The following is an 11,267-nucleotide window of genomic DNA, read 5'->3' as shown; positions in this document are numbered from 1 at the left end:
TTCTTTTTCTCTTCTTTCTTTCTCTCTTTTTCTCTCTTTCTTTCTTTCTTTCTCTCTTTCTTTTTTTCTTTCGCTCTCTTTCTTTCTTGCTCTTTCTTTCTCTTTCTTTCTGTTTCTCTCTTTATCTGTTTCTCTCTTTCTCTTTTTTCTTTTGCTCTTTCTCTCTCCTCTTTCTCTTTCTTTCTCTGTTTCTTTCTCTTTTTCTTTCTTCTCTCTTTTTTGCTTTCTCTCTCTCTCTTTCTCTCTCGCTTTCTCTCTTTCTCTCTATTTCTCTTTTTCTTTCGCTCTTTCTCTCTCCTCTTTCTCTTTCTTTCTGTTTCTTTCTCTTCTCTCTCTTTTTTCTTTCTCTCTCCCCTCTGTTTCCTCTCTTTCTTCTCGCTCTCTTTCTCTCTCTCTCTTGCTTTCTTTCTTCTCGCTCTCTTTCTTTCTGTTTCTTTCTCTTTCTTTCTTTCTCTTTTTCTCTTTCTTCTCTCTCTTTCTTCTCTCTCGCTCTTTCTTTCTTTCTTCTCGCTCTCTTTCTTTCTCGCTCTTTTTCTCTCTTTCTCTGTTTCTCTCTCTTTCTCTGTTTCTCTCTCTTTCTCTGTTTCTCTCTCTTTCTCTCTTTCTTTCTCTTTCTCTTTCTCTCGCTGTATATATATAATTTTTTTTTTTTAAATGATAACTTTACATTGGTGAGGTTCCGTCCTCTGGGACCCACGATCTCCAGAATGAGGCACTTTCATCCCAGTTAGAATGGAGCCGTCCTGCGCTTGCTTGACCGCCGCGCCATTCATTCCATATGGGTCTGTATTCTCCACCATTCTCTTGCAGTCCTATATGGAATGAATGGAGCGGCGGTTGTGCGTGGATACTTCTCCATTCTAAGAAGGATGAACGTGGTCTGTCCAAGGGATCGTTGGCGGTCGAAGTGGATGACGCCATCGCTCTAAAAGATAGGAGTATAATTTATTGCAGTTGAATATCCCCTCTCCCCTTTAATTTGATAATTCGACCCATGTGATAGTATCTATCACTTTACTGTATCTCCATGTTTGATGTGTTACCTGCTTTGCAGCATACCTGTCCGAGCCCACTTGCCTTAACGGGTTAATCCCATCTCCAAGATTCCAGCCAAATATGTAGTAGGTGTAATAATATTATTAGCAAATCCCTCCAGTTAGAAATGTAGTATAGTTCTCCTGATTAGCCATGTCACTTACCTTATTTGCAGGGTATTGCAGCTTAGATATCCATGATTATGTCCACTCATATAGTGACAGTTGTAATCATGGATACCTAAGCTGCAATGCCCTGCACATGAAGTAAGAGACATGTAGTATAGTTCTCCTGATTAGCTGTGTCTTACCTCATGTGCAGGGCATTGCAGTAGCTTAGGCATCCATGATTACAACTGTCACTATATGAGTGGATGTAACCATGGATACCTAAGCTGCAATGCCCTGCACATGAGGTAAGAGACATGGCTAATCAGGAGAACTATACTACACTTCTAATTGGAGGTTTTTGCTATTATACCTACTACATATTGGGATAGGATCTTGGAGATGGGAATAACCCTTTAAGTGCCAAGTAACCCCCATCCCCAAAGAGAAGGGAGTTCCCTTTGTCTAGTTCATATCAACCCGGGTACGATAGTGCTCCGATACATTAGTGCGTTATGTTTAGAAATAATAATAATGAATAAAAAAAAATCTTAAGCGTAAAGTATTAACCTATCTACCAATGTCCTTTATTTGGGACACCTAATCTTTTGCTTCTAAGTTTGTGATTCATTAGGACCCAAATTATTAAAAATCTGTCATTTAATAAAAAAAAAATTGAAAAGTCCTAATTTGGCAAGTAATGGGTTAAATAAAAAGTACATTAAATTAATGATGCAAAAAAATGATGAATTAAAAAAATAAATTAATAATAATATAAAAAAAAAACTTTTAGGATAAATGCATTTTATTAAATTAAATTGGAAAAATCCCTACAGCAAGAACACACTTTATATATTTTCACACCCATGACACATACAATAAAGTTAAGCCCGCTTTTTATTTTAACAATAAATGGTGTATTTTTTTTATGCTTTATTCCATACTGAATAATTTATAATTAGTCACAAAGTGATGCCTAGTAAAAAAAATAAATACCTAAAAAAAAATAGAATAAAAAAAAAATTCCGTTTAAAATAAAACAAAGTGGAAAAGACAAAAATGGACAAAAATTCTCTTAGTAGTTAAAGGGTTATTTCCATGAATAATTTGCGGGTCTGTGGGCAGCTGACTGCCGAGACCCTCACTCACCAATAACTTTAGATGATTGGGGTAACCCTTTAAAGTGGTGGTTCAGTACTCTGTAGTGGTGACCACATCTCTGTAAAACTGATAGGGACAGCTTTTTGTAAATACCTTCTGTTGCAAATTCAGCCTGTGAGTGGCGCTATCGCGGTCCGCTCTTCCCCATCGCGTGATCACCCCCCCCCCGGCTCTGTGACCTCCGAGACCCAGTGATGTCAGGTCAACTTTTCAGTTGACCTGACATCACCGCAGCCGGCCAAGTCTTCTTGAGTAACTAAGCTGTGGGCAGCGTTTCACCATTCGTCACAGCCCCTCATCACTCCTGTTTGCGGCACTCAGCAGTGAAGGAGAGCACACGCAAGATGCTGGGCTGTGATGTGCGGCGAAGCGCTGCCCGCAGGAAGACTGAGACCGGTGTCAGTGATGTTAAGTCAACTGGAAGTTGACCTGACATCTCCGCGGCCGGCCCGAGTCTTCCAGAGTGACTGGGCTGTGGGCAGCGTTTCACCATTCGTCACAGCCCCTCATCACTCCTGTTTGCGGAACCCAGCAGTGAAGGAGAGCGCACGCAAGATGCTGGGCTGTGATGTGCGGCGAAACGCTGCCTCCATCCCAGTCACTCAGGAAGACTGAGGCTGGCGTCGGTGATGATGGGTCAACTGGAAGTTGACCTGACATCACCGCGGCCAGCCCGTGACTTCCTGAGTGACTGAGCTGTGGGCAGCGTTTCACCATTCGTCACAAGCCCCTCATCACTCCGGTTTGCGGCACTCAGCAGTGAAGGAGAGCACATGCAAGATGCTGGGCTGTGATGTGCGGCAAAACGCTGCCTCCATCCCAGTCACTCAGGAAGACTGAGGCTGGCGTCAGTGATGATGGGTCAACTGGAAGTTGACCTGACATCACCGCGGCCGGCCCGTGTCTTCCTGAGTGACTGAGCTGTGGGTAGCATTACAGCATTTGTCACAGCCCCTCATCACTCCTGTTTGCGGAACTCAGCAGTGGAGAGCGCACGCAAGATGCTGGGCTGTGATGTGCGGCGGAATGCCGCCCGCAGCCCAGTAACTCAGGAAAACTGAGGCCGGCGTCAGTGATGATGGGTCAACTGGAAATTGACCTGACATCACCAGATCTCGGAGGTCACAGAGCCCAGGAGGGTCACGCCATGGGGAAGAGCGGATCGCAATAGCGCCGCTCAGAGGCTGAATTGGCAACACAAGGTATTTAGTTTTACAGAGATGTGGTCATTACTGTAGAGAACTGAACCACCCCTTTTAAGGCCAAAAATGACTTAAAAAAAAAAGCCAATTTCTGAATAAATGTGTAGACGTTGGCTCCAAAAAACTTGTCGTTCCTCTGCTGATCATTACCCTAAAGATCGCTCCATCATCTGATTTGTTCTTCTGCCGCAGATTAATCCGTGAGCAGTTATTAGAGGGGGACTTCACCGTGAATATGAGGCTACTCCAGGTGAGGCCATCACACACGGGAAGGGTGAATTAAAAGTAACATTTGTATGAGATCTCATACGTCTTTGTCCCCCTCACCCCAGGATTACCCGCTCTCAGACGGAGATGTTCTTCCAATCTTGAAGAAAGCCAAGGAACTTCAAGACTCCAAATAAGATGGTGCGTTGAAGTCACTGGTTCCTTCCAAGAGCCGATCCTAGAGGCCACCTGTTACATGGACACGAGTCTTGCCTTGTACACTCCTGCCCGGAGCGGTTTGGACCTCGATAACACGACGGGCATTATGTTTGGACATCCTCGCGCTCACTCGTGCCTACGTTGCGGCCTCCTGGTGACCAATTGATGCACTATAGACCTTTTTGGGCACTGAAGGAGCTTCCTGAACAGATGGAAGACTGTTACGGATGACACTTGTAGCACCTGGACCACCAAGGGAAAGCCCACAGTGTGACAAAGCTGCCTCCCGCCTCGGGACCCCGGCGCCTGAGACCCCCAATAGTTACATAAGTGTTGATTAATGTCATGTTGCAGAGAAATGAAACTGATTTTATGTTGTTTGCCAATTATTTTTCATGTTTGTGAGTTTTTTATTTAAAGCTTTTTCCCTTTTAAAGAGGATTTGTCACATATTAAAAATATTATTTTTTGTTACCTGGTGTGAATGCCGCTGTTCTCCTGAATCCGGTGATGTTTTTCTTTTGTTCCTGCGCCTCTCCGTTCCTGAGATATGGCCTCGATTAGAAATCTAGGCTTGTTAGCCAAGTGGGCGTGGTCTTTAAATGGGCACCCACAGAGAGAAGGGACGATATCTCTGGAACAGAGAGGCGCAGAATTAAATGAGCTACGACGCCGGATTTAGGAGAACGGCAGCATTTACACCAGGGAGAAAAAAAAAAGACATAGATGTCAAGTAACGGATCCTTGGGAATGTCTTGAGATGGACATCGGTATCTTATTACTAGGATAGACCGTCCGTGTCCAAATGTTGGGCGTCACATCGCTATGATACACTTTACTAGAATATCAGAAAAGCTCAATGCCACTTTCTTCCCCTTCATCTCTGTTTTCTTAGTCACCCTAGAGGGCTTACTGGCAACCAACATGGCGGCTGCTATTAGCCCAACCTGTTCAGGCTCCAGAATGGCCCTGACCCACTTCTCTATAGTGTTGCCTTTGTTGTAAACGTTTACCATTCAGGAGTCTAGGAAATCGTTTTCCGAAAAGGGTTTGTTCCCGAAACGCGCGTTGGTCAGCAGAAGGCTATGACCTATTATCATTTTTGCAATGGCCACTAGAGGCGCTATTTAGTATTACATGGCACTAGTCTATATAATGCATAGTCTGGAGCAGGAACCACTGATTGCTAGCTCCACTCTGGTTCAGGAACGGGGTCCCCCCGAGCAGTGAACCCACCTCTTTTATGTCCGCCTAAGGCGCAGTTAGCTAAGGTCGGCATACCCAGCGGTTGGACCGGGTATTGCCGTTAGAGCACACTCCGATTTTGATGGATGTGTGACCTGTTGATTTTTTTTTTTTTTATGGGAACACCTCTTTAAAGGGGCTGAATGATCAAAATAGGGACGAGTGCAATATCGTGATAAATCTATACTAGATGGGTACAATTTCACTGGAGGAACCACTGCACTATTGCTTGTAATGGAAACCATGACGCAAATGTGAACAAAACCTTTGCCAGTCAGGAGCTATAAAAAGCATCTATAAAGCACGAGTCTTTATGTTTTGGTTATGCTGCCTTCTAGTCTTCAACTGAAAATTAAGGCATAATTTGCACTGTCTTCTTGGTAAATTATGATGGAACAGATAGTACTCTCTCCTTGTCTCTCCATCATTCAAATAGGCTCAGATAGTACTGCCTCCCCATTTCTCCCTGTAATTCAGATAAGCAAAGATAGCATCACCTCCCTTGTATTCTTCAGTAAATAAAGTAGGGACAGGTAGTACTGTCTTTGTCTCTGGCATTCAAAAAGGCTCAGATAGTACTGCCCCCCCATCTCTATAGTTCAGATAGACAAGAATAGCACTACCTCTCTTGTAGTCTTCAATAAAGTAGGGACACAGTACTGTCTCCTTGTCTCTCTATCATTCAAATAGGCTCAGATAGTACTGCCTCCCCTTCTTTCCCTATAATTCAGATAGGTAAGGATAGCACAACCACCCTTGTATTCTTCAGTAAATAAAGAGACAGGTAGTACTGCCTCCCCATCTCTCCCTATAATTTAGATGGGCAAAGATAGCATTACGTCCTTTGTATTATTCAGTAAATAAAGTATGAACAAATAGTACTCTCGCCTTGTCTCTTAGTTACTCAAAAATGCTCCGATAGTACTGCCTCCCCATCTCTCCCTATAATTCAGATAGGCAAAGACAGCACAACCTCTCTTTTAGTTTCAATAAAAGAAGTAGGGACAGATAGTACTGTCTCCTTGTCTCTCCATCATTCAAATAGGCTCAGATAGTACTGCCTCCCCATCTCTTCCTATAAGTCAGATAATCAAAGATAGCACTACCTCCCTTGTATTCATCAGTAAATAAAGAGGCAGATAGTACTGTCTCCTTGTCTCTCCGTTATTCAACTAGGCTGTAAAAGTATTGCCTCCTCATCTCTTCCTATAATTCAGATGGGCAAAGATAGCATTATGTCCCTTGTATTCTTCAGTAAATAAAGTACGAACAAATAGTACTCTCGCCTTGTCTCTTAGTTACTCAAAAAGGCTCAGATAGTACTGCCTCCACATCTCTCCCTATAATTCAGATAGGTAAAGGTAGCACTACCTCCCTTGTATTCTTCAGTAAATAAAGTTTGGACAGATAGTACTCTCTCCTAGTCTCTCCTTAATTCAACTAGGCTCTGACAGTACTGCCTCCTCATCTCTTCCTATAATTCAGATGGGCAAAGATAGCATTACATCCCTTGTATTCTTCAGTAAATAAAGTACGAACAAATAGTACTGTCACCTTGTCTCTTAGTTACTCAAAAAGGCTCAGATAGTACTGCCTCCACATCTCTCCCTATAATTCAGATAGGTAAAAATAGCACAACCACCTTTTGTATTCTGCAGTAAATAAAGTTTAGACAGATAGTACTGTCTCCTAGTCTCTCCTTCATTCAAATAGGCTCAGATAGGGAGAGATGGGGAGGCAGTACTATCTGAGCCTTTTTGAGTAACTAAGAGACAAGGTGACAGTACTATTTGTTCGTACTTTATTTACTGAAGAATACAGGGGAAGTAGTGCTATCTTTGCCTATCTGACTAATAGGGAGAGATGGGGAGGCAGTACTATTAGTCAGGCAAAGATAGCACTACTTCCCCTGTATTCTTCAGTAAATAAAGTAGGGACAGATAGTAGTGTCTCCTTGTCTCGCAGTCATTCAAATATAAGGTACACATATATTATTTTCATTTTTTTTTGTTTCATAATGGTTGATCATGCATGACTCCAATCAGTGCCCAGTGGTAATTATACGCCATTCTCCATAGTGGAGCACCTCGTACCCTAAAAGTCGCCTTCATCTGCCGCTTTCACGCCTGCGTTACCATTGACTGCACATATCGATGAATTAGAATATTTGGGGACAGAGATCTAAACCTGAGTTGTATTAAATATCTGCACAAACCTGATCTCTCATTAATGTAGATCGAGGACACAACTCCTGCCATTTATAAGGGGATCTGTGCTATGGGACCTTTTTATATTTTGAATTGTTCATATTTTTTTTTTTTTGTATTAATATTTGTTTTTGTGATCCTTCTTCTTTCTGTATATGTGTTCAGATTTGGGCGTCAAGACCTAAAATGTACAATGTGATGATGGGCGCCAATAAATTGGTTTCTGTTCTCTGTTTCTATGTTAATTTTGCTGCCAAATTGGATGATTCTTCGCGTTGCGCTGGTTTATCAGTCGGTCGCCGCCGTGTTTGCATGGCTCCATGATCGGGACTAATGCTCACCTTTTCGGGATGATTATCTTTCTCATATACATGGAAATGGGGTTAAAAAGATCATTTTTTACAATTGGATTCCATTAAAACGTTTGCACAATAGCTGTTGTTTGCACTGTCTATTGCTGCAGAAGGAGGAAAAAAGAATCTGTCAGTGAGCTCCACGTTCCATGTGCAGGGAAATATAGACCCTGTCAAATCCAAGTGGTGCTAAATTTTAAATGAAACCCAATTGCAAATTTTTTTTACCCTGAAATACATGCATTTAACCCCTTCTTGACATCCGCCATACATGTACGGCACAAATCAGAAGCGGGTGTATGGAGCGGGCTCATGGGGTGAGCCCGCCATGTACTCAGCAGGTATTGGTTAAGTATTACAGCCTGCCTCTAACAATTGCGGATGCAGTGGAGCTCTGCGCGCGATTGCTAATCTGACAGCGGGAATTGAAATGCGCCGCCATGGGGGCATGCTATTCTAAGCGCCCATCGGCGCACTGGGAAGTGATCACGGGTCGACAATGCATTGGTAAGACAGCACGGGGTCTACTGAAGACTTCCATGCTTGTCATAGCAGCGCTCCTTTGAAACCTACTTGTGGCTGGACCTCAAAGGAAACCCACTTGTGCAGAGCTTCCGATGCGAGAGCATTGGAAGCGATATGCTAATGACCCTCTGCTGCGAGCGTCAGCGATCTTGCGATCGGATCCCAGCTGCGGAGGAGAGGGGGGAGCACTTTCTCCCTCTCCTCCCCGGCCTGTCTCTGCGTACATCGCACTGCAGTCGGATGACAATCTGAGTGCAGTGCGATGTTTCACACGCACCCATAGACTTGTATGGGTGCGTGAGCCAAGACTCCCAGCCAAACGCACCATGCTGCGATTCATCAAAAATCAATTGCAGATGGACACTGCCCCATAGCTTTGCACTGGTGCAAAACGCAAGTGGAACCGAGGCCTTATGCAAAATACAGCAATGCTATGGAATTGCTGTATATAGCACAAGTGACTAAAAAGTAACTAAACCGCACTAAAAAGAACCTAAAAAATTTTTTTTTTTTTTGTGCGCACGTTGCGTTTTTTCATGCGTTTCCGCAGCGTTTTGAACTGCAGTGTTTCAATGGCAAAATGCATGCGTCTTGATTTCCAAGCAAAGTCTATGGGATTTTAGCAAAATTCATCCGCACGATGCTTTTTTAAAAGCAGCGTTTTGAGTGACAACATTTTGTCAAAATCTCTGCGTTTTTAAAAGCAGCATGTCAATTCTTTTTTGCGTTTTGACAGCGTTTAGCTAACATTGAAGTCAATGACCGTTTTGAAAATGCATCAAAAATCAAAATCCTAGCATTTTACATGCATTTTTTATGCTAAACGCATGCTTTTTTGTCAAAATTAAAGCATGCGTTTTTGGCATTATAGTGAGGTCAAGAGGTTTCCTTTTGCCCTCACATCCAGCCCGACTAAAAAAAAAAAAAAGTCAAACAATAAGTTACATTTATTTTTAACATAATTATTAAATCTCAATAATCATTTTCGGAAAATCATCATTATAGTGTATGATTTAAAGCATTAATTTTTTTTTTCACTTTTTTCCTAGTGTTTGAATGTTCAAACTTTATTTAGTAGTGTCTTTGTATTGAAAACGCATCCCATTTTGAGCACTGAAAATGCATATAAAACGCGGTCAAAACGCAAGAAAAACGCGTATTTCCTGCGTTTATGTGGTCAAAACCAAATTTGACAATGACAAATTCTGCCAGAGGATGCGTTCATTTCTGCAAGGTACAGAACGCAACGTGCACACATAGCCTTAAAAAATGAGAAAAAAAATTCTAATCACCCCCCTCTTTGCCTCATTAAAAATGGATAACAAAGAAATACTAATATATATATATATATATATATATATATATATATACACAGTTAGGTCCAGAAATCTTTGGCCAGTGACACAATTTTGGCGAGTTGGGCTCTGCATGCCACCACATTGGATTTGAAATGAAACCTCTGCAACAGAATTCAAGTGCAGATTGTAACGTTTAATTTGAAGGTTTGAACAAAAATATCTGATAGAAATTGTAGGAATTGTCACATTTCTTTACAAACACTCCACATTTTAGGAGGTCAAAAGTAATTGAACAAATAAACCAAACCCAAACAAAATATTTCTATTTTCAATATTTTGTTGCGAATCCTTTGGAGGCAATCACTGCCTTAAGTCTGGAACCCATGGACATCACCAAACGCTGGGTTTCCTCCTTCTTAATGCTTTGCCAGGCCTTTACAGCCGCAGCCTTCAGGTCTTGCTTGTTTGTGGGTCTTTCCGTCTTAAGTCTGGATTTGAGCAAGTCAAATGCATGCTCAATTGGGTTAAGATCTGGTGATTGACTTGGCCATTGCAGAATGTTCCACTTTTTTGCACTCATGAACTCCTGGGTAGCTTTGGCTGTATGCTTGGGGTCATTGTCCATCTGTACTATGAAGCGCCGTCCGATCAACTTTGCGGCATTTGGCTGAATCTGGGCTGAAAGTATATCCCGGTACACTTCAGAATTCATCCGGCTACTCTTGTCTGCTGTTATGTCATCAATAAACACAAGTGACCCAGTGCCATTGAAAGCCATGCATGCCCATGCCATCACGTGGCCTCCACCATGTTTTACAGAGGATGTGGTATGCCTTGGATCATGTGCCGTTTCCTTTCTTCTCCAAACTTTTTTCTTCCCATCATTCTGGTACAGGTTGATCTTTGTCTCATCTGTCCATAGAATACTTTTCCAGAACTGAGCTGGCTTCATGAGGTGTTTTTCAGCAAATGTGACTCTGGCCGGTCTATTTTTGGAATTGGTGAATGGTTTGCATCTAGATGTGAACCCTTTGTATTTACTTTCATGGAGTCTTCTCTTTACTGGTGACTTAGAGACAGATACACCTACTTCACTGAGAGTGTTCTGGACTTCAGTTGATGTTGTGAACGGGTTCTTCTTCACCAAAGAAAGTATGCGGCGATCATCCACCACTGTTGTCATCCGTGGGCGCCCAGGCCTTTTTGAGTTCCCAAGCTCACCAGTCAATTCCTTTTTTCTCAGAATGTACCCGACTGTTGATTTTGCCACTCCAAGCATGTCTGCTATCTCTCTGATGGATTTTTTCTTTTTTTTCAGCCTCAGGATGTTCTGCTTCACCTCAATTGAGAGTTCCTTAGACCGCATGTTGTCTGGTCACAGCAACAGCTTCCAAATGCAAAACCACACACCTGTAATCTACCCCAGACCTTTTAACTACTTCATTGATTACAGGTTAACGAGGGAGACGCCTTCAGAGTTAATTGCAGCCCTTAGAGTCCCTTGTCCAATTACTTTTGGTCCCTTGAAAAAGAGGAGGCTATGCATTACAGAGCTATGATTCCTAAACCCTTTCTCCGATTTGGATGTGAAAACTCTCATATTGCAGCTGGGAGTGTGCACTTTCAGCCCATATTATATATAGAATTGTATTTCTGAACATGTTTTTGTAAACAGCTAAAATAACAAAACTTGTGTCACTGTCCAAAT

General features: G+C 42.4%; 1 protein-coding gene across 1 annotated transcript in view; it reads left to right on the top strand.

The window, feature by feature from the left end:
- TBC1D13 (TBC1 domain family member 13) overlaps positions 1-7,610 on the top strand; it is a 34,091-nt gene extending 26,481 nt beyond the window's left edge. Inside the window, exons 10-11 of the mRNA XM_075324971.1 lie at positions 3,663-3,755; positions 3,838-7,610. Of these exons, the coding sequence (XP_075181086.1) occupies positions 3,663-3,755; positions 3,838-3,909 (165 nt within the window). The 3' untranslated portion in view covers positions 3,910-7,610. The remainder of the gene's footprint in view (positions 1-3,662; positions 3,756-3,837) is intronic.
- Positions 7,611-11,267: the final 3,657 nt, after the last annotated feature.

Source organism: Anomaloglossus baeobatrachus, chromosome 9, assembly GCF_048569485.1.
Source record: "Anomaloglossus baeobatrachus isolate aAnoBae1 chromosome 9, aAnoBae1.hap1, whole genome shotgun sequence".
NCBI lineage: Eukaryota > Metazoa > Chordata > Amphibia > Anura > Aromobatidae > Anomaloglossus > Anomaloglossus baeobatrachus.
The sequence above is the reverse complement of the archived record's forward strand: the minus strand, read 5'-3'. Positions and strand labels throughout refer to the sequence as shown.